This window comes from Neoarius graeffei, chromosome 10 (assembly GCF_027579695.1).
Source record: "Neoarius graeffei isolate fNeoGra1 chromosome 10, fNeoGra1.pri, whole genome shotgun sequence".
NCBI lineage: Eukaryota > Metazoa > Chordata > Actinopteri > Siluriformes > Ariidae > Neoarius > Neoarius graeffei.
Window position 1 is genome coordinate 89,743,003 of NC_083578.1, and position 26,650 is coordinate 89,769,652.

The 26,650-nt window shown below is 41.5% G+C and overlaps 1 protein-coding gene across 2 annotated transcripts; it reads left to right on the top strand.

The window, feature by feature from the left end:
* On the top strand, positions 1-26,650 carry mindy4 (MINDY lysine 48 deubiquitinase 4). 2 transcript variants are annotated; one of them, XM_060932587.1, is made up of 18 exons: positions 1-226; positions 11,095-11,214; positions 11,292-11,479; positions 11,584-11,767; positions 14,482-14,690; positions 14,782-14,834; positions 14,969-15,081; positions 16,314-16,430; positions 18,096-18,184; positions 18,354-18,449; positions 18,537-18,600; positions 20,408-20,476; positions 20,603-20,670; positions 20,769-20,832; positions 23,324-23,485; positions 23,820-23,997; positions 26,268-26,352; positions 26,469-26,650. In XM_060932587.1, the coding sequence occupies exons 1-18, from the start codon at positions 167-169 to the stop codon at positions 26,515-26,517; spliced, it is 1,968 nt and encodes a 655-aa protein (XP_060788570.1). In that variant the 5' UTR covers positions 1-166; the 3' UTR covers positions 26,518-26,650. The 2 variants fall into 2 exon arrangements, with proteins under 2 accessions (XP_060788570.1, XP_060788571.1); XM_060932588.1 differs by having other exon boundaries at positions 20,411-20,476.

Genomic DNA, 26,650 nt, shown 5'->3' on the forward strand with positions numbered 1-26,650 from the left:
GCTACAGCATACACGCACACAGCCATCGTGTGAACGCGCTGAGTAGGTTACCATGGATACCAGCAGCCCTAGCTAGCGTAGCTTGACTAGCAGGCTGGTTTCCCAGCTTCAGAGCAGCGGAGCGTGTGTTTGCGGCTCGGCGCGGCTCGGCGCGGCTCGGCTCATCATGGGGGGCGGTGTGGAGGAGGTGGCGGCTGCTGTGGTGCGGGAATTTCTCAGCAGGAAGGTGAGTCAAAACATGCAAGTAACAATACTTTAATGTTAAACACACAGAGGCGTGGCTTAGACAACAGCTGGAGCAGCGGCTGATCAATTCTGCAATGCACTGAAGTTGTAAATGTACAACAACAATAATAATAACAATAATAATCATAAAAATCCTTCCACTTCCGGGTTTAGTGTCACGTGTCTGTGTGCTGCATGTGACTTTACATGCAGGAAACCTAAATATCTGTTCAATAAAAGGAGATCAGGATGTTATAAACATTTATAGAGCATCTATAGAACACTTATTAACACATACATCACTTCAGTACAATGTGACCAAAAGTATGTGCACCCCCTGACCATCACACACATGTTGTGTAGAATGACTCTGTATTTTGTAGCATGACAGTTTCGCTTCACTGGAACTAAGAGGCCTAAACTCTGTTCCAGCATGACGATGATGATGATGATGATGCCCCTGTGCACAAAACGAGCTCCATGAAGACATGATGTATGAAGGTTGGTGTAGAAGGTTGAGGCGGCATGGTGATGTAATGGTTAGTGCTGTCACCTCACAGCAAGAAGGTTCCAGGTTTGAACCCCATGGCCAGTGGGGCCTTTCTGCGTGGAGTTTGTATGTTCTCCCCGTGTCTGCGTGGGTTTCCCCCACAGCCCAAAGACATGCAGGTTAGGTAAAAATACCCAGCCAGTGCATACTTAGTGCCAGTCCCAAGCCCAGAAAGACTGGGGAGGGTTGCGTCACGAAGGGCATCCGGTGTAAAAATCTATACTGAAGAGGTTTAAAATCAATTGGGGCTTTGCCCTGTCACAAACTATGTGATAAATTAAATTAAAAGAACTCGAGTGTCTTGCACAGAGCCCTGACTGAACTCAACCCCACTGAACACCTTTGGGATGAACTGGAACTGGAGCCTCCTCAACCTCAACATCCTCAACATCAGAGCCTGATCTCACTCATGCTCTTGGTGCTGAATGATAGACAGATAGATTTACTCTATTAATCCCAAACTGGGAAATTGTTATGCTACAGCGACAAGTCATCAAACATGTGAAAAAAAAATCCCAAGAACAAGCCGACTATACAATAAAAAATAAAAACATAACAATAAAAAAATGCATACATTAATAGTACTAAAAACAAAATTGTGAGGAATGGAAATAAAAACTGTGCAAAAGTGGCAATATTGAACACAAATAAATAAATAAATAAATACTCTAAAGGTGCAAAGTGACTAACGGCAGAAAGCCAGTAAGCTCTGATGGTGCAAAGTTACAGGAGAACCAGGGTTATAAACAGGACTGTACAGCAGAGAGGTCAGAAACACAAATCCCCCACAGCCACGCCCCAAAATCGGGTGGAAAGCCTTCGCAGAAGAGAAAAGAAGGATGGCGCTTATTATAACATCAAAGAGGAATAAATCTGGAATGCGATCTTCAACAAGGATATATCAATGTGATGATCAGGGGTGCACAAAGTTTTGCATCACTTTCCCTCACCCATTCTTTGCAATATAGTACAGTGGCACTTTTTTTTTCCTGATACAGATGCTGAAGTCTTTCAGTCAGACAAAAAAACAAAAAAAACGTACTAAGCTCTAAAATGATTATTTTAACTGAAGCGCTGCATGAAAAAATACACAGAAATGAAAAATAACTTCTGTTTTGTCTCTTCAGTGAAACTCTTTCACACGCAGATGACTTGCAGAACAGATGTCATAAATGTAATAAAATAGAACGAATAAAATAAAACATAAAAAAACCCACAATCTTTCCAAACATTTCCAATTCCAGAAGTAAAAATTAAATCTTTTCCAGATTAAATTCTAATTGTTTCCATTTGTCACAGGATCGTATTCAGTCTGTTCTTTAGTTTTATTGTTGTATTTTGCTGGTATGGTGCTGATAAGCATCCTGGGGTAAGGATTTTGGGGGAAGCCATGGTTAGAGGAACAGCTTTGGAACCAAAAGGTTTCTGGTTCGATTCCCTGGACCAGCAGGACTGGCTTAAGTGCCCTTGAGCAAGGCACCTAACCCCCACCCACTCCGGCAAGAGTGGTGACGTACCTTGTGTCTGATTAGCCAATGAAAAACTGATGATGCGATTATCAGTTCGGGCCTTGAACCCGACCAACTGACTGAAGGATCCTGGGGATTGGATTAGAGCCATGTGTGTATTGTAGAACAGAAAATGGTTCTGTCGATTGTAGCTGTGCTGTCTCCATGGACTAGAGCGTACGTTTGGGAGAATTGATTCGATTTAATTCTGGTTATTAGCTCATCCGGCCGGCAGGTGATGAGTTTATGCCATCATGTGTTGTCTGTCATCCGTCCGGCGTCGTCCACGTTGTTGTTGTTAAACACTGACTACGTTTACATGCACATCCAAATCGAGCTACTGTCGGTAATCGAGCTGAAGGTCCCAGCAGGGGTGCCAGAGAAATCCAATCCTACATGCACACGATGAAATTGAGCTATTGCGTGAGGTGCATTGTGCACCCGAGCCACAGGTGGCGCTACATGCCCCATCGTGTTGGTACACTTCCGGTTGTCGTCATGAAGAAGAGCTATTCAAGAGTATAAACAAAGTTATCAGCAGTGTTGCCAGATACTGCTGACGTTTTCCAGCCCAAAACATGTTCAAATCCGCCAAAATGCACTTAAAACCGCCCAATCTGGCAACACTGGCAGTTCCGTGCTCAAGCTGTTAGGCTTGCTCTAATAGACTGTATGGCTACAAACTGTCCTGCGCAGACCACTGTTTTGTAAGACAACTTATTTTGCACAATTGTATATTTTTCTAAAGTCCATTTTTTGCTTACAAAAAACATTTTTTTTGCTTACAATTTAACTTATGTCTTAATAAACACACAAAAAGTTCAATTGTTTTGCTTTTATTGACATTCTTCAGATGTTGGACACATATATATATATATATATATATATATATATATATATACATACACACACACACAAATACAATGACTTGTTTATGTACACAATTCACAGCTATGCAACAGCTGTACAGATGTATTTGGTGATACAGTAAGTGAGCTAAATTTTAACAGTGCAAACAATGCCACAAAAAGAAAAGATTCATGCCATTGTCATGATTCGTTGTCATGCCGACCGAGGCTGTTGTGTTTCCCGCTTGTGGTCTCGTCACTCGTCACTTCCGGAAGGGGCAGTGCTGAAGTAAGTAGCTCGACTCCGTAGCTCGATAGAGTTTACATGCACTAAGTAGCTCGGCTAAAATCGCATAATCTAGGTCGTGTAGCTCGATTCCGAGAAATCAAGTTCGGTTCAATTTCAGCCGAATTAAGGTGTATACATGGCATTTTGAACTTCGATTTCAGTCGAGCAACGGCAGAAATTCGATTCTCGTTATGTGCATGTAAACGCACTGACTGTTGACGACGTTTAACCGCCCTTGTCTTTTAGAAGCATCACAAATGTCCTTCCTCCACTGAGTCCTGTCCTGCACGCTCTAATGTTTGCAGTGATGTTCCTTCCTGTCCATTGCCTTATGTTGTCACTATATTGAACACGAGGTCTTCCTCTTTTCCTTTAGCTGGAATGTTGCTGTGTATAACAGTCTTCACCAGATTGCATCCATGTGGACGACAACTGTGGCCAAAGCAGGCCAGCTTTCTTTTCTTTATTTGAGTTAGAAGTTGTCGTTCCACCTTCAGTTCTTTTAGAATACTCTCATTTGTCCTTCTTTCTGTCCAGCTGACACACAGCAACCTACAGTAGAACCAAATCTCAGCTGCTTGGATCTCATCCTCATCTGTTTTCTCCAGACTCCACCCTTCACAGCCATAGGTGTCCTGACAAAAAGGACGTTTATTCAAGTGTGCTTCTAGTATACCTATTTTTAAACTAAAAATAAGAGAGTATGCTTTCAGTTTACTTTTTATTTACTTATCAGAGATATACTTAATAAAGTTATACATAAGTATACTTGGCTTATACTGAAAAGTATATAGAAACGTCTAAGTATATTAAGCTTATACTTAAACTTTTGATCAAGATATACTTAACAAAAGTGTAATAAAGTATGAAAATATTTGTGCCTTATGTTTAAGTGGACTCGCCCTGGAGTTGTGTCGAGCTTGGATGTCAATTTCAGTTCTCATTGCCGTGTTTTTATACTTTGGCATTTAATACAACGTTGCTTTAAATTTTGATTTTTAAAGAAGATGAATATGTTCTTAATCCTGAGTATCTGTTGTTATTTTGTGAATTCTTACCTTTATAACTTCATTGTACAAAACAGTTAAGTTGTCTACTGGTAGTGTGCATGAGGTAAGGGTTCGGGCTCGAAAACTCATAGTATACCGAGAAGGGTAACTGCAGTAAACTTCAAAACTAAAAAGTGGACTAGATGTACTGTATATAACCAGTAACCAATAGTATATTTCCAATATACTATAAAGTATACTTTTATAAACTAAAAAGTGGACTAGAAGTGTGTAACGAGTAAACCAATAGCATATTTCCAGTGCAGTATGAAGTATGCTTTTGTAAACTAAAGAGTGGATTACAAGTCTAGAACTAGTAAACTATTAGTATATAAGTTTACTTGTGGTATACCTGCAGTACAAAATAAAAAATACTAGTTGTATACTCAAAGTTTACTTCTCTTAGACTTAAAATATACTTTTTATAAACTAAAAGTGGGCCAATTTAGTCCCAAGAAGTATTAGATTAGTTTACTTACAAGTATACTGTAAGTACATTGATATCAGTATACTTGGTACACAAAAGTATACTTAAGGAAATATACTTTAACTTTACTTAAATATACTTAATAAAATGAACTTGGGGCGGCACGGTGGTGTAGTGTTTAGCGCTGTCGCCTCACAGCAAGAAAGTTCTGGGTTCGAGCCCCGTGGCCGGCGAGGGCCTTTCTGTGTGGAGTTTGCATGTTCTCCCCGTGTCCGCGTGGGTTTCCTCTGGGTGCTCCGGTTTCCCCCACAGTCCAAAGACATGCAGGTTAGGTTAACTGGTGACTCTAAATTGAGCGTAGGTGTGAATGTGAGTGTGAATGGTTGTCTGTGTCTATGTGTCAGCCCTGTGATGACCTGGCGACTTGTCCAGGGTGTACCCCGCCTTTCGCCCGTAGTCAGCTGGGATAGGATCCAGCTTGCCTGCGACCCTGTAGAAGGATAAAGCGGCTACAGATAATGAGATGAGATGAGAATGAAAATGAACTTGAAGTATACTTCTTTTTGATAAGGGTGACCACCGTCCGTACCAGAGCTCGAAGTAATTTGAGTTTAACTGCTGTATGAATGCCTCTGTCTTTCCATACGGATGTTAATTCAAGTGTTCGTTTCTTCGCCGTAGCTATTCGTGTCGATGTTTGTACTACAGCTGCCGTCAGGTCTTATTACGGAGCCCAGATACTTCTGTGTCACTTTTGTGATTTCTTCATCAGATATTTCTATAATTTTGTTTGACGGTTGTGGGCGGCACGGTGGTGTAGCGGTTAGCACTGTCGCCTCACAGCAAGAAGGTCCTGGGTTCAAGCCCAGCGGCTGGCGAGGACGTTTCTGTGTGGAGTTTCCCCGTGTTTCCTCCGGGTGCTCCAGTTTCCCCTAAAGACATGCAGGTTAGGATAATTGGTGGCTCTAAATTGACCGTAGTGAATGGTTGTGTGTCTCTGTGTGTCAGCCCTGTGATGACCTGGCGACTTGTCCAGGGTGAACCCCGCCTTTCACCTGTAGTCAGCTGGGATAGGATCCAGCTCGCCTGCGACCCTGTAGAACAGGATAAAGCGGCTACAGATAATGGACGGATGGTTGTAATGACGTGCTTTGTTTTCTTGGTTCCAGCATCATTGACTTTATTTAAAATCTTTGTTTTGTGTGAGAGTGGCTGTGTCATCTGCATATCTGAGATTTGATATTTTTCTTCCGCCTGTATTCACGCCTTCATCAGACGTGCCTGCTTCTCTCATCATCTGCTCTGTGTAAAGATTGAAAAAGGGGACGTGAACAGATACAGCCTTGACGGACACCTTTCAGGACGGGAAAAGGTTCCGTGTGGTTTCCATTCCAACGTATAACAGCTGTTTGACCATCGTATAAACCTTGCAGTAAGGCAACTAGATGTTTAGGGAATCCCACACAGTTGTACATGGCTTATGGAGTCAAGCACTTTACTATAGTCAATAAACATTATGAAAGCTGGCTCTTCAGTAGTTAGTACTTTCTCAATAAGGATTTGTAAAATGACCAACTGTTCCTCTGCCTTTTCTGTATGCAGCTTGCTCATCGGGCAGCTCTTCTTCAATTTCGTTCATCATTCTTGTTAACAAAATAATCAAAAGAATTTTACTAGCATGGCTGATAAGTGATATCGTTCTGTAATTTGGACATTCTTTGCTGTTTCCAGACTTGAAGAGTATTACAAACTCTTGTATTTTCCAGTCCTTAGGCCACTCACAAAGTTTCCATTTCACGAAAATCGCTTCTTCTCCCTCAATTCTTCACTGATTTTGATTCTTTCTGGCATGAAGGTAGGAGGACCTAGGGTGCATATAACTTCTACCCAGATTTGCTTAATTGCAATTATTAATAATTAAGTTATGAATGAATGAATTTATTTTATTTCGAACATGTATAAAAAATGTATGTAACTATTTGTACATACAAAAGAAAGAAAACGAGAAAGTGACAAAAAAATACATAAAGAGCTCAGACATTACAAAACACCGCACGTTGTTTGAAAAAGGAGTGGGAAGAAGTACAATACTTTTTTAATTTCCCACCCCTTTTTAACTACCCCGAAATCCAAACTACATTAATACACCTATAAAAATATATACCATATATACACTTCATGAATATCTATATAAATATATAATTACAAAATAAATATATACTACATACCATATATACACTTCATAAATATCTATATAAATATCTCATCTCATCTCATTATCTCTAGCCGCTTTATCCTTCTACAGGGTCGCAGGCAAGCTGGAGCCTATCCCAGCTGACTACGGGCGAAAGGCGGGGTACACCCTGGACAAGTCGCCAGGTCATCACAGGGCTGACACATAGACACAGACAACCATTCACACTCACATTCACACCTACGGTCAATTTAGAGTCACCAGTTAACCTAACCTGCATGTCTTTGGACTGTGGGGGAAACCGGAGCACCCGGAGGAAACCCACGCGGACACGGGGAGAACATGCAAACTCCACACAGAAAGGCCCTCGCCGGCCATGGGGCTCGAACCCAGGACCTTCTTACTGTGAGGCGACAGCGCTAACCACTACACCACCGTGCCGCCCCTATATAAATATATAATTACAAAATAAATATATACTACATACCATATATATAGACCCCTTCGCATGTTTGTAAACAAACTGACCGTTGCCAGGATGCGCGCGCAGCCTGGACCCAGAAACAATGGCGCTGCCCATAGACCGGCATTATGAGCTGTCAGATTATGCCAAACAATTGTCGTTACAAGATCGAGAATGCTACATAAATAAGTTAACTCTAACAAGTGGACATTGCCTACCGGATCCGTATTTAATTAAAGAGTGGACGGACGATGTTAGTAAGTTCCCTGGTATACAATGGCCAGATATATACTCGTACCTTATTGACAAGACTTCAGTGTACACCCACGAAAAACTTCGTGCCTACAAGTCTTTACACGCATATGATTATGTTATGTGCGGGCATGTACAACTTGATTAACAATGGGACATTCATATTCATTTTGTTTTAATCAAATGATGCCAGTGATGTGATGGCAATGTGGCTTTAGCTGCAACAGCAAATACCAACACTAAACAGCAATTTGCAGGAGGTGATGGCATGAAAGGAATGATAGTGTAAAGAGTGCAGCTAAGAGAAATCAGAGCTGCGTAAAAAGCGAGAGGCAGAGAGCAGAAATGAAACTGAACGGGGCGGGAGCTAGGTTAGAGCAGTCAGCGTAAGTTGGCATTTAGAGTGAGGGCACACAATTTTACCTTTCCATCCTTGCTTTAAAATTGTGATTTTCGGCATACACAAATAATGACGGCACAAAATCTGGACTGCTTGAGTCAAGCGAGACCTCTCCTACAAACACAATTGCATGCAAAGCTAAGTTAACATGCTAACAATATTCATTACATTGTGTAACTATGATCCAGCTAATCAGACAAACGTTACCAAAGTATTTTGCTACATCAATAAACGAAGACTAGAAAGAATAAAAAAGAAAGATTTAATAAATAGCCTGATCTTACCTGTGATGAAGTGGGCGCTGCAAACCCGCGCATTTTTGATGGTGCTTTCATCCCAGTCTACACGTTTGATGGCTTGTAGCCATAGACGCCGGCGATTTTTTTGGAATGGGTGAGATCCTGCTGGAATTCTGAACATTTTAACCCCATCACTGCTACGATTCTGACACCCGACAACACAACAACTAGGCATCGCTGAGTCTTTTTTGGGTCCAGGCTGCGCGCGCAATTTCCGCTTTCGTATGAATGACGTTTACTGCGAAGGGGTCTATACACTTAATAAATATCTATATAAATATTTAATTACAAAAATAAATATATACTACATTCCATATATACACTTCACAAATATGTTATGGACTAATTAAGCCTTAATGAGCAGTTCAACAAAAAGATCAATTCCTCGCCATTTTGGATTCTTTCTGGTAAATAGGTCGGTATTCCTAGGGTGGATATCGCTTCTATATATTGCTTGTATATAGTGTATATAGCTTGAAACATTTATTGCACAAGGAAGGTGGGCCACTTTAGATCGTTCCTTCTGGACTAGGCGAGGCCGGAATGAGCTACGCCGTCACTGACGATCTCGTTAATTTTAAAGAAAGATCGTGCTGGCTGTTGACCTGCTTCTTCCACACAGAACCTTGTTCCAAATGATCCCAATGTGGCGTAAAACCTGTGACCTCGGAAACTTCACTGATAGGTCAGAAATAGGAAAGAGGTGTGTTTCTAAATTACTGCAACTAATGCGAAACATATTTTTTAAAATGAAACTAATTAGAAATGCAAATATTTGTTAAATAATTTAGACACATAATTAGGAATTAGAATATAATAATTAGGATAAAAACCAAATCAGGGTAAAAATCAAAGAAATAAACTTCAGACACAGTTTTACATCGACTACAGTCCTGTGCAAAAGTCTTAGCACCCCTGTTTTTTTTCACACAAACTTTGTTATAGATTTCTATTTTATGACTTCAACACTCCTGATCGAGTCAAAACATTACAGAAACATTTTAGAGTTCCAAACGTTCGGCGGGTTATTTTTCCAGCACAAAATTAAATGTTACAGGAAAAAAAAGTTTATAATATGTCTGAGTGGCACATTCCACAAGAGAGCACTTTTCAGGTTAAAAAAGAAAACATACTAGATCGCGACTGTGACTAAACTCACAGTAATTTGCGCTAAGCTGTTACAAACCGGGACGTCTGGTCACCGTGCCCTATAGATCTGGAGCGGTAAGAGATTAAGAATGATGCTCAGTGAGGAAAAGTCACGCCCTGCCACCCTGAACAAAATAAAAAAACTGATTTAAAGGGGAACTGAAGTCATTTTTAAACTTGTTTTATTTCTTAATTATCGTATTATTCAATTATGTTTTCGGTTTTAGTAACCTTATATCGTGACTCATATTGCCAACTAATTGCAATTAAATATTATACTTATCGGCCTATTTGGTTTTTAGCCGTGTTGAATTTAGTTTGTTTGGTCCACAGCAGGCGTCGCTTATCCGCGCGATCTTCACGAGACCTGTGCAAGACTTCGAAACGTGACGTGCCAGCCAGGTGTCAGTGCCGCCATTTTGAAAACTGTTTTCCAAACAAAATATTGCACAAAAACGAGTTTAAATGACGATTACTGCCTACTTTTTTCAAACTTTCCTGATTGCTATCAAAACAAACAAAACTTCCGGCTTGATTACGTCAGCATTCGAAAGCGGGTGCGCGTGTCTTTTGACAACGTTGGCAGATGTCGGTCACTTTGATTTCCGCTGTACGTTTTACTTCCATCCTACAATGTCTCGCACAGGTCGCAACGAATCTCGTTTACGGCCATTGCTTTGACATATGGCCTGATATATTTCATTTGTTTCATATTTCAAACACTCATAACTTGCTATAGCAGCGACAAAATAACAATCAAAAATGCATTCCGATATTTAATAAAATGAGATAAATAGAATTTTGATAATAAAAAATTTGCCTTCAGTTCTCCTTTAAAAGTCATGAAAATTGACAGAATTATAAGTGATTGAAAAAAATCCTGTTTTTCATGGATCATTCCGGATCAGTGATCCAGATCAGCACCAAAAGTCACAGCAAAGTAATTCAGCCCAGAGGGATTCTTCATGTGACATTTGGTGACGATTTGTTGAAAACTGAGGGAGAAATAGCGTCCTAAAAAATGTTAGGATAATAATAATAATAATAAAGTAGAAAGATCCTGAGTGAGAGTAACAGTTTGCTCCAGCGCTGCGAGCAAAAATTAATGAAGGCTGCTGGGTTTTGGTGCAAAATGAAGAAGTGAGTGTGACAGTCAAAGTGTGCAGAAGAACTGCGGCTGGTTCTGTAAGATGCCCAAGAAAACCTACAGATCATTTCCGCATAAAACTGCACTCACTGCACCTCAGACTACTGTTTTTTTTAAAGCAAAGGAAATTTCATCTCACACCAAATATCGACTTTGTTATATTGATTTATTGCGGCTTACTGATTACTGTTTATAGTGTTTTTTTTAATGATGAAACATTTCATTATTTTTAAGCCGTTATCACTCGACGGCATTTCTTTACACATGCCGAGCACGATTCGTCCTGTTTTGTAGGGTCTGAAAAAAACCATCGCCTGCATGGATGAAGAGCTTCCACGGACCAACTCGAGCATAAACAACCGCTCGGAGCTGTGCCGAGTGCTTCACTTAGAGACTCTGTACAAGAAGAATAAGGTAAAGAGTCGACACCGTGCACAACACGACACACAGGTGTAATAAATCCTGTCTGACTTCTGAAAGGAAATCTTTAGTGTGAAGAACAGCCGCTGAAAACGATGCTGGAGATCATGACGAAGGAGCGGATGATGAAGAAGGGCGGAGACGTTAAAAGGCGCCCGAGCGAAGGGGATCAAAGCATGGAGCAGAACTCGCCAAAAGCCGCTGATGAGGATGTGAGGAGGGGAAAAGACCTCACACAGCTGCACACGGATGAGATGAGGTCAGTGTCTGAAGTGTTTGATGAGGAACGCGTTTGATATATAAATACACACACACACACACACACACGATGTATATTTTATTTCTTTGTGGAAATGTTTTCAGGTTATCTGAGACGAGCGCCGTGTCCCAGCTCAGCTCCTTATCTTCAGCAGGAAACCTCAACGCCACGTCAGCTCCAGCAGGCCTGGGCTCGGAGCAGAAGAGCGGAGGTGGGGACGGCCAGGCGAGCAGGGGCAGCAGAATGAGGAGAGGCATCATGGCAGGTCCGATTGTTGCCTCATCTCAGGTAAATCGGACCGTGGAGCTTCACCTCGGACTGTAACAGAGCGCTGACACTGGAGACTCCTTCCAGAAATCTTACACCAAACTTCACTAGCTCAACAATTGCACGTTTTGTTTACATTTCCTGCGACTCCAAGCCTTGAACAGTCTACATAGATGTATACGCTCCCCAGCCACTTTAATAGGAACTTGTTGCATGCTGAGATGCTTTTCTGCTCACCACGGTTGTAAAGAGTGATTATACAGTATGAGTTACTATATCCTTCCTGGCAAAAAACTCGAACCTTGAACCGATCTGTCCATTTTCCTCTCACCTCTCTGATCAACAAGACGTTTGTTTTGTTTCCACCCGCAGAACTGTCACTCACTCGCTCACTCACTTGATGTTTTTTTTTGCACCATTCTGTGTCACGACTGTTGTGTGTGAAAACCCCAGGAGGAGATCAGCAGTTTCTGAAATACTCAAACCAAAAATACTCATCTGGCTCAAACCGACACCCGTACCGCAGTGAAAGAAAGAAAGTCACACAAAAATTGAGATCACAGTTTTTCCCATTCTGATGTTTGACCATGGTGAGCATTAACTGAAGCTCTTGATTTGTATCGGTGTGATCTGATGCATCAAACAGCAGGTGGAGGTAGGGGTGTTCCTAATAAAGTGGCCAGTGAGCGTATAAACATAGGACTACTGTAACATGTAACATGTCAGTAACCTGTCCATCAGGTTTCCGAGTCGGACTGTAAAACGTTTTTCGAGTTCATGTACAACGACGTACAAACTAACGATCCGCCGTCGTCGTGATTGTTATCATGAACCGCGTTCTTAAAAGACAAACTTATAAACGGAGCTTTCAGAAGATTGAAAGTGACACGAGAGGTTTTTAACTGTAAAAGGAAAACAAGTTAGTGTACTTAATAATAGAGCAGCAGCTACAATTATCAACAGTCCATAATTATCGACACCTTTTCAGATTTACCGATAAAAAACTATTTTACAAAGGTGAGTTTCAGTTCCAACAGTTATTATTGGTTAATTAATCAACCAGAAGACCCGCCTCGCCCTTTGATCTTGTCGTCTGATGACGCAGCTCGTTACCTGAGATGGAATTTTTTTCAGCACGATCGGCAATTTTTCGGAAAAGCCGGACGTTATCATCGCAGGTGAGCATGGTGGAAAGATCACGGACATCAAATTCACCGATATTTCATGATCTCCTCGTCGAAACCTACTTAGTTTCTTACTCTTTCATTTGACAGCCGCCATTTTATATCTAAACGCGCGTTTGAGAAGTCACGTGAGGTGTCGATAATAGTGATCACTTTCACTGGTGTCCACCATTATCGACACCCTGTGGGCTTAAGGGACATTTACAGCTGTTATGGATCGATCTTTGTGTCACATTGTTGAAGTAGATGAAGTACTTTAAAATAATAAAAGTGCTGTGATTTATAATAATTGTTTTTTCTGATTCATAACAGAATGGAATGTTTATAGAGTATTTGTAATCTGATTGCAGTAAATAGAATTAGAGCAGAATTAAATTCCTAATGTATGAAAAATTACAGGCTTGAAATATTCAGATTTTTCTATTCCATTCAGACAATATATATTTTTGCAGTTTGTTGTAAATATCTCATCTCATCTCATCTCATCTCATCTCATTATCTCTAGCCGCTTTATATCGACCACATATTACAATATCAGGAGACATTTTATATTTTGGTTCGAGGAATGAGATGCGACCTTTGGCCTGGATGTTCCTGTGGTTACAATGTTGATTTCCTGTTGACATTTATTGGTAAACTACAAAACTAGAAATTAATACAAACAACAGTGTGTGAACAAAATGTGATCTATGAAAATATTTAGAAAGCGGGTAGAAAGTGGAACAAAAAGATTTTCTGACGCAGGTTAAACATCATCAGTTCATTTGTGTACAAACATTAGAATTACTTCCTTATTTACGTAAACACCGACATCCATATATTTATATAAAAGATATTTTGTACTAAATATAAGTCTATGGAAAACAACTTTGAAATAAAAACTGTTTTGTTAACTTAATACCACATACCGATTATTTTTTTTATAAATAATCATCTGGATGTCGATAATTGTGGAACGGTGTCGATAACTGTGGACAAACGTGTCGATAATTGTGGAACGGTGTCACGTGATCTGATACGCTAAGCAATCGGGAATCAACTCATTTTTTTTCCAGTGGAAGTTTGAGTAATTATTCATGCACAGTTTATGTACTGAAAGTTTTTTCTACTTTTGCAACGGCCAAAAGATCGTTAAGGTGTCGATAATTGTAGCTGCTGCTCCAGTCTAGAATAGTACACAAATATACTTACGGTTTGAGAAAACAGTGCTGTTTTGGAGACGGATGAAGAAATGTGTTGGTTTTATAGCGAGTTTATAGCAGGAGAGTGAAAAGACTACAATAAAACATACACTGTTTATTTAACCCCAGCTGGTCTGAACGTGACTCCAGGAGCATTTCAGAACTTTATAGATTTCTCAATACTTCATAAATATCATGTTAGCAAAGAGAAACAATGTGGTCTACTGTCTAAAACGTGTCATCACAGACAGGGTTTTGATGTTGTTGTTCCAGGCAATAACGCTCCAGTATTGCTTACAGATGTGTTCAAGCCCTCTCTTATAAAGGTATCAGAGGTGAAACCTGATAAAATTGACGTATCCTTCAACAGGAAAACACCAAGAGACGTCCTGCCAGAAAGACGGCGCTGTCTGCATCTCGAACGCCCAAAAACGAAGACGAGGATCCAGCCGGAGCGAACCGGAGGAGCCGCAGCAGCAGCACGGACGCTTCACACGGCAAACCTGACGAGCGAGAAAACACGGTGTCGAGCAGACAGAGCAACGGAACGGACAGAACGGCGAGACTTCGAGCTCACAAGTAACTCAGCTCACATTCCGACCGATAAACACTTATAATCGTTATCATCCGATACTTGGGTTAAATCAATTTATGTTTTTTTTTCCTTCAGGAGTGAATCAGCACCTGGACTGGATGCTCTTCACATAGCTGGATTAGTTCTGGGTACGGCGTCTTTACTGTTCCTAATGATGCTCGTTAGGATAGACCCGTGTGTGTGTGTGTGTGTGTGTGTGTGTGTGTGTGAATGCAGCCTAAAAGACATTTCAACACTTATTTAGCTTTGATTTGTTTTCCAGATGATGTAGACGATCAGGACGTTTCAGTCGGACTGGCCGCTGTTCCGAATAATAATAATGTCTCGCGTCAGCATGACTGGAATAAACGTCCCATGGACCAGAAAACAGCAACTGTAAGAACATTATTATTATTATTATTATTATTATTATTGAAGCCTAAATGTAAAAAAAGGCACTCGGTATGGAGAAAAATATGAAGTTATGCTTACACTCACTGGTCACTTTATTAGGAACACCCCTCCACCCATCTGCTGTTTGATGCAGTTCTGTAATTAGCTGATCGCTCGATGCATCAAATCACGTAGATACAAATCGAGAGCTTCAGTTAATGTTCACGATGTTCAAACACCAGAATGGGAAAAATCGTGATCTCAATTTTTGTGTGACTTTCTTTCTTTCACTGCAGTACGGGTGCTGGTCTGAGCCAGATGAGTATTTTTGGTTTGAGTATTTCAGAAACTGCTGATCTCATCTTGGGGTTTTCACACACACACACACACACACACACACACACACACACACACAGTCTCTAAAGTTTACACAGAATGGTAAGAGAGGTCAGAGGAAAATGGCCAGGTTGGTTCGAGGTTTGAGATTTTTTTCCAGGAAGGATATAGTAACTCATGTAATCACTCTTTACAACCATGGTGAGCAGAAAAGCATCTCAGCATGCAACAAGTTCCTATTAAAGTGGCCAGGGAGTGTACATATATATTAGCGAAGGCAAAATTGCAATTTTCAGCGCTTTAATACAAACTAGTGAGTGTGTGATGTCACTGTAAGGGAAATATGATCTCATATACAGCAGTGATGTTTAATTCTCGATGCCGATTGGTCGGCTGTAACAGCTGTTGCACAATTGTTTGTTACGTTCGAGTTTCTATAGTAACGGCATGTTTCTGGAAGGTCACGCCTTGTTATAATGAGCGTCTATTTTAATCTTAGAAAAAAAATATAGAATAAACTCCTTGTTAACCTCGCTTGCTCAGTCTTTACGGGAAAATATCAGACCGAGGTCTTGACAGTACGGACCGAGCCAACGTTGGCTCGGTCCGTACTGTGAAGACCTCGGTCTGATATTTTCCCGTAAAGACCGAGCAAGCGAGGTTAACAAGTAGTTATCAATAACTTTGAGACAAAAAAACAGTAAGGCTGCTCGAAGATGTGCCGTTACAGGAAAATGATCAACGTGTGGATGGTACCAGGTGCCTCCTTCGTTGATTATTTTCCTCCAGAAGCACTGTATGTGAGCATTGTAGATCACATCCCTTGAAGCTTTCTGAATCCGAGCCTGTAGCATGTGACCTGCTCGGTGACAAGAACATCATCCCTGCTGTAACTCCAGGCGCTGAAGGAGCTCATCTTCGGCTCCCCGGCGGCCTGCTTCAGCGAGGAGTGGAGGTGTCAGAGCTTCACCTTCTCCAACAGACCCGCGCTGAGATACGGCATCGTGCAGAAGAAGGTGATTCACTGCATCGAAAACGTTGAGCGCGTCATCAGCGTTTCTCACACAGACACACACGAGGAGTTTTACTGAAAATTTAATCTTCTCAGTTGGGATTGGTTTCTCTGGGAGTCAAGAATGAGAAAAAATCAAAAATTATAATTTTATTAAAAATGGTTCAGGTATGTAAATGTGTCATGCAGGATTAGACGAGTATTTCTGAATGATATGCAGGAAACTTCAAGGCAGGAAATAAACAAATGAGTAAATAAATGATAACGAATTTCAATAATTTAATAAATAAGCAAATACATGAATGAATGAAAAAATTAAATAAATGTTTTGAAGCACAATAATAAAAATTTCATAATAGGAAATTAAATGAAGTGATGGATAAATTACACAATGAATTAAAAAAAAAAATAAATATCAATATTTAAAATAAGTATGTAAAATGTGTGGGAAAATTTGATGTTACAAAATTTATAATTGCAAATAGAATGAATGGATTAATGAATAAAATAACTAAATAAATGAGTAAATAGTAAATTAATAAATTATAATGATTTTCAATAATTTAATAAGTAAGCAAATATGACTGAATGAAAAAATTAAATAAATGTTTTAAAACACTAATGAAAAATTTATAACAGCAAATTAAATTAATAAATTAAACAATTAATAAAAACAAACAAACAAATAAATATCAATGTTTGAAGTAAGTATGTAAAAGGTGTGGAAATTTTGATGTTGAAAAATTTATAACCACAAATAGAATGAATAGATTAATGAATAAGATAAATAGTAAAAATAATCAAATAAATAGGTTAATAAATATTTTTTTAAATGAATGAACATGTAAAAAGGAATGAATAAGTAAATATATATAAATATTAAAAAGTTTGATCTTGAAAAAATTATAATAGCGAATAGAACAATAAAATTCATAAAACAAATAATAAAAATAAAATAAATCAAAACAAACCAATAAATAAACAAATCATACATATTTTTACATAAATTAATATGTAAGCAAATAAATAAATAAATAAACATCAATATTTCAAATAAGTATGTAAAAGGTGTGGAAATTTTGATACTGAAAATTTTTTAATTGCAAATAGAATGAAAGTATTAATGCATAAAATAAATAGTAAAAATAAACAAATAAATTGGTTGATAAATATATTTTTGAAATGAATTAACATGTAAAAAAAAAAGAAAAATAAATAAATATACTGAAAAGTTTGATAAAAAAAGTTATAATAGCAAATACAACAATAAAATTTATAGAATAAAACATAAAAATGAAATAATCAATAAAAACAAACCAATAAATAAAGAAACAAAATTACATATATATTTTTAATATAAATTACTATGTAAGCAAATAGATAGATAGATAGATAGATAGATAGATAGATAGATAGATAGATAGATAGATAGATAAGTGTGCTGGAAATTCATGATACTGAAAAATTCATAAGAGCAAACTGAATGAATGAACAAATTAATGAAACAAACAGGCAAACAGATTAGTGAATAAATTCTGGACAAATCGGATCATGAAAATTTCCGCACAATAAATCACGCACAACAATGAAATATTTATGAAGCGTATGGAGATGTATGGGGTTGTAGCCGCTGTGTAATGAGAGCTGTGTGTTGTGATTCTGCGAGCAGGGCGGGCCGTGTGGCGTGCTCGCTGCCGTTCAGGCCACCGTTCTCCAGAAACTTCTGTTCGAAAGACCCAGCAGTGACGCACTTTCTGAGTAAGTGCTTTCACACATCACTTCTCCTCTTCATGTCGTTTCAACCGTCTGACATCTTTCCAGTGAAACGTTCTCCGTCTGTCGAGTTCTTTACAACTGCACTTCACCAGCGGTCACTGCAGCGGATGTGTTTAAAGAGGGTGTCATTACTTTTAACACGTTTGTTCAGGAAACTGTCCGACGCGGTGAGGACGAAGTGCCTGACGGACGCCTTGGCTGGAATCCTGTGGAGAGCCGCAGACAGGAAGAGCGTCACCGTCGCCATGTAAAAATCTCGAGTCATTAATATGGAACTGTAGTGATGTTGGGTTTAATAATAAACAGCTCCTCACTGCTGACGCTCTGTTTACAGAAACTCAGGGCGGAGTCACTTCACCCCTGTGGGCCACTACAGAGCTGACGACGTTCTGGAGATGGTAAATAGTTTACTCCGCTTTCTCAAATCAACACTTATACCATGACTGTGATTAAAAAAACTGTTCTGATTTGTAGGTCGTTAGACACATCGTTCACTGAGACTAACAGATACACAAGCCACGCCTCCTTCAAGGAGCCAGACACACACAGGCCACGCCTCCTTCAAGGAGCCAGACACACACAGGCCACGCCTCCTTCAAGGAGACAGACACACACAGGCCACACCTCCTTCAGGGAAACAGACACACACAGGCCACACCTCCTTCAAAGAGAACAACACACACAGGCCACACCTCCTTCAAGGAGACAGACACACACAGGCCACACCTCCTTCAGGGAAACAGACACACACAGGCCACACCTTCAAAGAGAACAACACACACAGACCACACTTCCTTCAAGGAGACAGATACACACAGGCCACGCCTCCTTCAAGGAAACAGACACACACAGGCCACACCTCCTTCAAAGAGAACAACACACACAGGCCACACCTCCTTCAAGGAGACAGACACACACAGGCCACGCCTCCTTCAAAGAGAACAACACACACAGGCCACACCTCCTTCAAGGAGACAGACACACACAGGCCACGCCTCCTTCAAAGAGAGCAACACACACAGGCCACACCTCCTTCAAAGAGAACAACACAGGCCACACCTCCTTCAAGGAGACAGATACACACAGGCCACGCCTCCTTCAAAGAGAGCAACACACACTGGCCACACCTCCTTCAAAGAGAACAACACACAGGCCACACCTCCTTCAAGGAGACAGATACACACAGGCCACGCCTCCTTCAAAGAGAGCAACACACACAGGCCACACCTCCTTCAAAGAGAACAACACACAGGCTACGCCTCCTTCAAGGAAACAGACACACACTGGTCACACCTCCTTCAAGGAGACAGACACACACACACACAGGCCACGCCTCCTTCAGAGAGATAGACACAAACAGGCCACGCCTCCTTCAAAAAGAACAATATGCAGGTCACGCCTCCTTCAAAGAGATAGAAACACAGGCCACACCTCCTTCAAAGAGACAGACACACACAGGCCACACCTTCTTCAAAGAGACAGACACACAGGCCACACCTTTTTGAGAGAGGCACCTCCTTGACTGATACTGACAGGCACAGAGGCCACGCCTCCACTATTCCAGCATATAGAGATGATACACTCTGCCAATCAAATTAGTAACATTTCTAAATAATAAAGGCCACACCTCTGACTGACAGACACACAGATCACGCCTCCTTCACTGTGACTGACAGACACAAAGTCCACGCCTCCTTCGAAGACACTGGCAAAGAAAAACACAAAGCCACATCTCCTTTATTAAAACAGACACAGAAGCCACGCCTTCTTTTCTGACATAGGCACAGAGGCCACACCTACTTGATTGAGATTGACATGGGGAAAGGCCACGCCTCCTTCACTCACACGGACAGAGGCTTTCGTTATAGCAGTGTGGAGAGATTATACGCTGTAGCAATCAAATTAATAATGTTTCAATAATAAAGGCCACGCCTCCTTTCCTGTGACTGACACACTCAGACCACGCCTTCGTCACTATGACAGATTGTACATAGTGACATTCAAATCAATGCATCTTTCAAATAATAAATTAATAATAACCATCTGAGTGTAAGAACAAGTTAATGAAGAGTTAGAGTTCTGTGTTTAGAATCAGACCAATCACACGCTGAGTTTCATCTGGTCCATGATTCAGAAAGAAACCGTGATGCTCACTGTTGCTCAGGTTCTCGCTCTTTATTAACATCTATGTTCTTTTTGTCTCAGCAGATCGACTGCGTGGAAGTTCAGAGCTTTGATGACTTAAAGCTGCTGATCGAACAGCACATCCATCAGGTACGTTTCGTTAATCTGACGTGTCCCAGGTCATCGTATGACTAACGTCTGCATCATGTGTCCAGATCGATGCAGCCGTCCATCCAGGCCATTGTTTTTTTGTTGTTGTTTTTTTTCCTCCTCCAGTTTGAGTCGGGTCCGTTCGGCTGCGTCTTGCTCATCATCTCTGCCGTCCTGTCCAGAACGATTCCGATGTAACGCTCCATTTGTTCTACACAGAGTCTAACACTTAAAACAGCGCCATTCCTGTGTTGAAGCAGCAGATTCATTTCTTCCTCCTTTTGTGTGGCAGGGTGAGAGAGGACATGGACGTCCCTACTTCCACTCTGATTGGCGCACACGGCTACTGCACGCAGGTTGGTACGTGAATCCTGACACCTTATCTGAAGCACTGGTGCGAATAATACGCAGAAAGCTCGTCATTAACGCTAATAAAGAAAGCCTGACTCAGTGCCTGAAAGAAAAATCTGAAATTACATATAAAGACAGAGACGACGTGCTTCATTTAAAACAACAGTTTAATACAATACAGTTTCGATACACTGTCATACGATTCTGAATCACGAGGTCAAAGAAGAATCTACAGACTTCCAAACTGTTCCCTTTCTCTTTGTATAGAAGTAAATATGAGACAGAGACACAGGCCACGCCTCCTTCAAATAGACACACAAACAGGCCACGCCTTCTTCAAATAGACACACAAACAGGTCACACCTCCTTCAAATAGACACACACAAACAGGCCACGCCTTCTTCAAATAGACACACACAAACAGGCCATGCCTCCTTCAACTAGATACGCACAAACAGGCCACACCTTCTTCAAATAGACAGACACACACAGGCCATGCCTCCTTCAACTAGACACACACAAACAGGCCACGCCTTCTTCAAATAGACACGCACACACACAGGCCATGCCTCCTTCAACTAGACATACAAACAGGCCACGCCTTCTTCAAATAGACACACACACACACACACACACACACACACACACACACACACACACACACACACACAGGCCATGCCTCCTTCACAGAGACACACACACAGGCCACGACTCTCTCATCTCGTCTCGTCTTGTCTTCTTCCGCTTATCCGGGACCGGGTCGCGGAGGCAGCAGTCTGAGCATGGAAGCCCAAACTTCCCTTTCCCCAGACACCTCGGCCAGCTCCTCGGGAAGAACACCGAGGCGTTCCCAGGCCAGCCGAGAGACATAGTCCCTCCAGCGTGTCCTGGGTCTTCCCCGGGGCCTCCTCCCAGGGGGAACATGCCTGGAACACCTCCCCAGGGAGGCGTCCAGGAGGCATCCGAAAAAGATGCCCGAGCCACCTCAGCTGATTCCTCTCGATGTGGAGGAGCAGAGGCTCTACTCCGAGCTCCTCCCGAGTGACTGTGCTTCTCACCCTATCTCTAAGGGAGCGCCCAGCCACCCTGCGAAGGAAACTCATTTCGGCCACTTGTATCCGCGATCTTGTTCTTTCGGTCTTTACCCAAAGCTCATGACCATAGGTGAGAGTCGGAACATAGCTCGACCGGTAAATTGAGAGCTTCGCCTTTTGGCTCAGCTCCTTCTTCACCACGACGGACCGGTAAAGCGACCGCATCACTGCGGAGGCTGTACCGATCCGCCTGTCGATCTCACGCGCCATCCTTCCCTCACTCGTGAACAAGATCCCGAGATACTTAAACTCCTCCACTTGAGGCAGGACTTCTCCACCAACCTGGAGAGGGCAAGCCACCCTTTTCTGGTCGAGAACCATGGCCTCGGACTTGGAGGTGCTGATTCTCATCCCAGCCGCTTCACACACGACTGCAAACTGCCCCAGTGCATGCTGGAGGTCCTGGTTTGAAGAAGCCAACAGGACAACATCATCCGCAAAAAGCAGAGATGAAATCCTGTGGTTCCCAAACAGGATTCCTTCTGGCCCCTGGCTGCACCTAGAAATTCTGTCCATAAAAATTATGAATGGAACCGGTGACAAAGGGCAGCCCTGCCGGAGTCCAACATGCACTGGGAACAGGTCTGACTTACTGCCGGCAATGCGAACCAGACTCCTGCTCCGTTCGTACAGGGACCGGACAGCCCTTAGCAAAGAGCCCCGAACCCCATACTCCTGAAGCACCCCCCACAGAATACCACGGGGGACACGGTCGAATGCCTTCTCCAGATCCACAAAGCACATGTGGACTGGTTGGGCAAACCCCCATGAACCCTCGAGCACCTTATGAAGGGTATAGAGCTGGTCCAGTGTTCCGTGACCAGGATGAAAACCGCATTGTTCCTCCTGGATCTGAGGTTCGACTATTGGTCGAATTCTCCTCTCCAGTACCCTGGAGTAAACCTTCCCTGGGAGGCTGAGAAGTGTGAGTCCCCTATAATTGGAGCACACTCTCCGGTCCCCTTTCTTAAAAAGGCCACGACTCCTTTTTAAAATTCTTTTCAGGATATTATAATGACATTTAGTTAATGTTTATGGAAGGAGTCTCCAGTGTCAGAACTTTGACTCAGAGTTAAAGCTGTAACTCCTTCCTCATCATCTTCTTCTCCAGGTCTGAAATCCTAAACTTCACCTCTGACTGTTACCCAGCACTGACACTGGAGACTCCTTCCCTCAGTATTACAGAAACGTCTCCATACACAAACCATTATTATCCAATCACACACGTTGTTTTTAGTCCGTTCCTGACGGAGCGTTCGCCGTACCACTTCCCGTGAATGAACTGTTTCTATAGCAACGCTAATGTATCGGCCCAGCAGCTGCACCACTCTCAGAGCTTCTGTGAGAGAAAATTCACCAACACCTTCAGTCTGTTAGCAGGTTATTCACACTGTCTTTGCAGGAGCTGGTAAACCTGCTGCTTTGTGGCCGCGCCGTTTCAAATGTCTTCGATAACGAGATGAAACTCGACTCAGGAAATGGGAATTTCACCCTGCTGAAGGGGATCCGAGCGCGCTGCGACATCGGACTGCTGTCTTTATACGAGCATTATAACATATGTAAGGTAAGAGAACCATCACCGCTCGTTAAACATATTCTCAGGATAAAATCGTTAAAGTGTGTGTGTGAGAATATTTTTCTGTTCAATATTGCCATGGATTATTCTCCTTATTCCTTGAGCCCACGCCTCCTAAAGCTCCGCCCCCAGGATCTCCATACGTCCATAGAGTAGACGAACTGAAGCCAGTTTTCTGGACGGGTTTTCCCAGAGATATAAAGCCACAGCTTAAACCTTTGTTTCTTATCATGTTCTACAGATCTTCCAGGTGATTTGTACAAGAAAGGACTAAGAAAAAATATAAAATAATAAAAAATCGAATATTGATTTCACGCTGCAGGTCGGCTCTTACCTGAAGAACCCGAGGTTTCCGATCTGGATGGTGTGCAGCGAGAGTCACTTCAGCGTCCTGTTCTCGCTGTGTGATCTGACATCCAGCCGCCGGAGCTCGCGAGAGTTTGACCTGCATTACTACGATGGCCTGGCCAACCAGCAAGAACCAATCAGATTAACAGTGTGTGAGTGTGTGTGTACGGGAACTCGATGCGCTTCCCAAACCACTTCTCATTTACAGGAAGCCTGTAACGGTGATGATACACGGGGCAACTTTTTGGGCAACAACCAATCAGAGGAGAGCAAATCTGTTGCCAGGGAGACAGACACTGCAAAGATGGACACTGAAACATTTACAGCTGTCACTTTTGTCTCGGCTTCAGCTTTTATATCTTTCGCTAAAGTAAGAATCACTTCTCCTGAAGGCTTTCTTTCTTTTCTAGATCCTGAAGTTTGTATTGTTTCTCCCTCGGGTTCCACAAGTCATCGTGCTCTGGATGTGAATTAGATCAGACGATGAGTTTGACGATCTCTATTACAACTCACAAACAAAAAAAAAAATCATGAGCTGCCCATCACTTTTAACTCGACGCAAGAGAGCTAACGTTATCCTACATAGCTAGCGATAACTTTCAGCTAACCATGTTAGCAAAAACCACCGCTAGTTCGCTAAATCCCATTCAGTCTCTATGGAGCGGTGGTTAGCTAACGGCAGTTTACACTTAGCTGAAAAAAAAATCGATGTCTTAATTCCAACCTGAGCATAAAAACAGATGTCTGTCGATTTTTCTAAGCGTTTGATGAAGTAAATTCACCACTTTGCGTTTATACAGAACAGAACAATTTACCGGCATAAAAAGATATCACTCGTCTGGCTTTTTTTTTCCTTTCCACTGCTGTAGACGTCGCCATCTTTGTTGAAAATTTCAGAAGCTCTCAGGTGGTCATGTGATGCACTGCTGGCACTCTGATTGGATGATCTTAATAATTAAAAGTTGCCCAAAACGATCAAAATTGTTCAGATAGAAATGACGTTGCCCGATCTCAATGGGAAAGCGTCGAAGCGCGATTGCACAGCAACATCATCTAAAAAGTTGCCCCGTGTATCATCCATCATCTTCAGGCCTCATGTTTAAAGGGGAACTGAAGGCAAATTTTTATAATCAAAATTCTATTTATCTCATTTTATTAAATATCGGAACGTATTTTTGATCGCTATTTTGTCACTGCTATAGCAAGTTATGAGTGTTTGAAATATGCTCTGTAATATATCAGTCCATATGTCAAAGCAATGGCCGTAAACGAGATTCGTTGAGACCTGTGCGAGACATCGTAGGACGGAAGTAAAACGTACAGCGGAAATCAAAGTGACCAACATCTGCCAACGTTCCCTGTGTCCGAAATCGCTTACTCGTTCACTACTCCCTACTCCCTATATAGGGAATTACTATATAGAGGACTATACAGTGAGCTCATTGGTAAATGAAAAAATGCTTTCGGACGCTAATCTGTCGCGCTGGTATTTATGTCATTACTGTCACGCAATTAAAACGTGGGTTTTCAAAATAATAAACATGTGCATGTGTTTTTGTGATAAATCTGTATTATACTGAGCGTATTTCCAACATTAATCAATACAAAATACCTGCAGCTTTCAGTTCTTTTTAAATCAAGGCTGAATACTTTCTTTTTTGCTGCTGTCTTTTATTAAATCAAATTTGAGACTTTTAATTTGATTTCTTTCAGCACGGACAGCACTACAAAATGGCGTCCCCACTATACGGTGCCCTATATAGTGAGTAGCGAGCGATTTTGGGCACAGGGGTTGTCAAAAGACGCACGTGCCCTCTTTCGAATGCTGATGTAATCAAGCCGGAAGTTTTGTTTGTTTTGATAGCTATCAGGAAAGTTTGAAAAAAGTAGGCAGTAATCGTCATTTAAACTCGTTTTTGTGCAATATTTCGCTTGGAAAACAGTTTTCAAAATGGCGGCACTGACACCTGGCTGACACTTCACGTTTCGAAGTCTCGCACAAGTCTCGTGAAGATCGCGCGGATAAGCGACGCCTGCCGTGGACCAAACGAACTAAATTCAACACGGCTAAAAACCGAACAGGCCGATAAGTATAATATTTAATTGCAATTAGTTGCCAATACGAGTCACGATATAAGGTTACTAAAACTGAAAACATATAATTGAATAACACGATAATTAAGAAATAAAAGCAAGTTTAAAAATGACTTCAGTTCCCCTTTAAAGGAAGTGATGTGCTTCAGTGACGGTGGTTTATACCTTTGAGTTGCTGTGAAAAGAAAAAAAAATACATCAAAGAAACAAACGACGATGTTAAAAAGCAGAGAAGATGAAATGAGAAATCTGCATCATTGATGCACGTCAGATCTGTAGTTGAAGAGTTGAATGGTGGTGTGTGTGTGTGTGTGTGTTTTCCCCCCAGATCCAGACTCGGCTGTAAAGATGCTGGGTCCTGAGGACGTGGATTCGGACCTCATACCTCCGCTGGAGCTCTGCATCAGGACCAGGTGTGTTTCTGAACAGCTTCGTGCTCTAAAATAAAACTCAGACTCACAGTGATTGAGAACTGAAAAAGGTGAACACCGGTGCATTGTTTTATGTGTGTGTGTGTGTGTGTTTACAGATGGACAGACGCAGCTGTGAGCTGGAACGAAAGCGAGCCCATCCTCTGATCTGTGGCTCGATCAGGACGATGATCTCAGTTCCTCACCACCTTTTATTGCATTTTCATTTATACTACATCAGCACACAGTATTCAGTTTCTTTTTATTGCTTATTTATTAAAATAGTTTGCTCTGTTTCCTC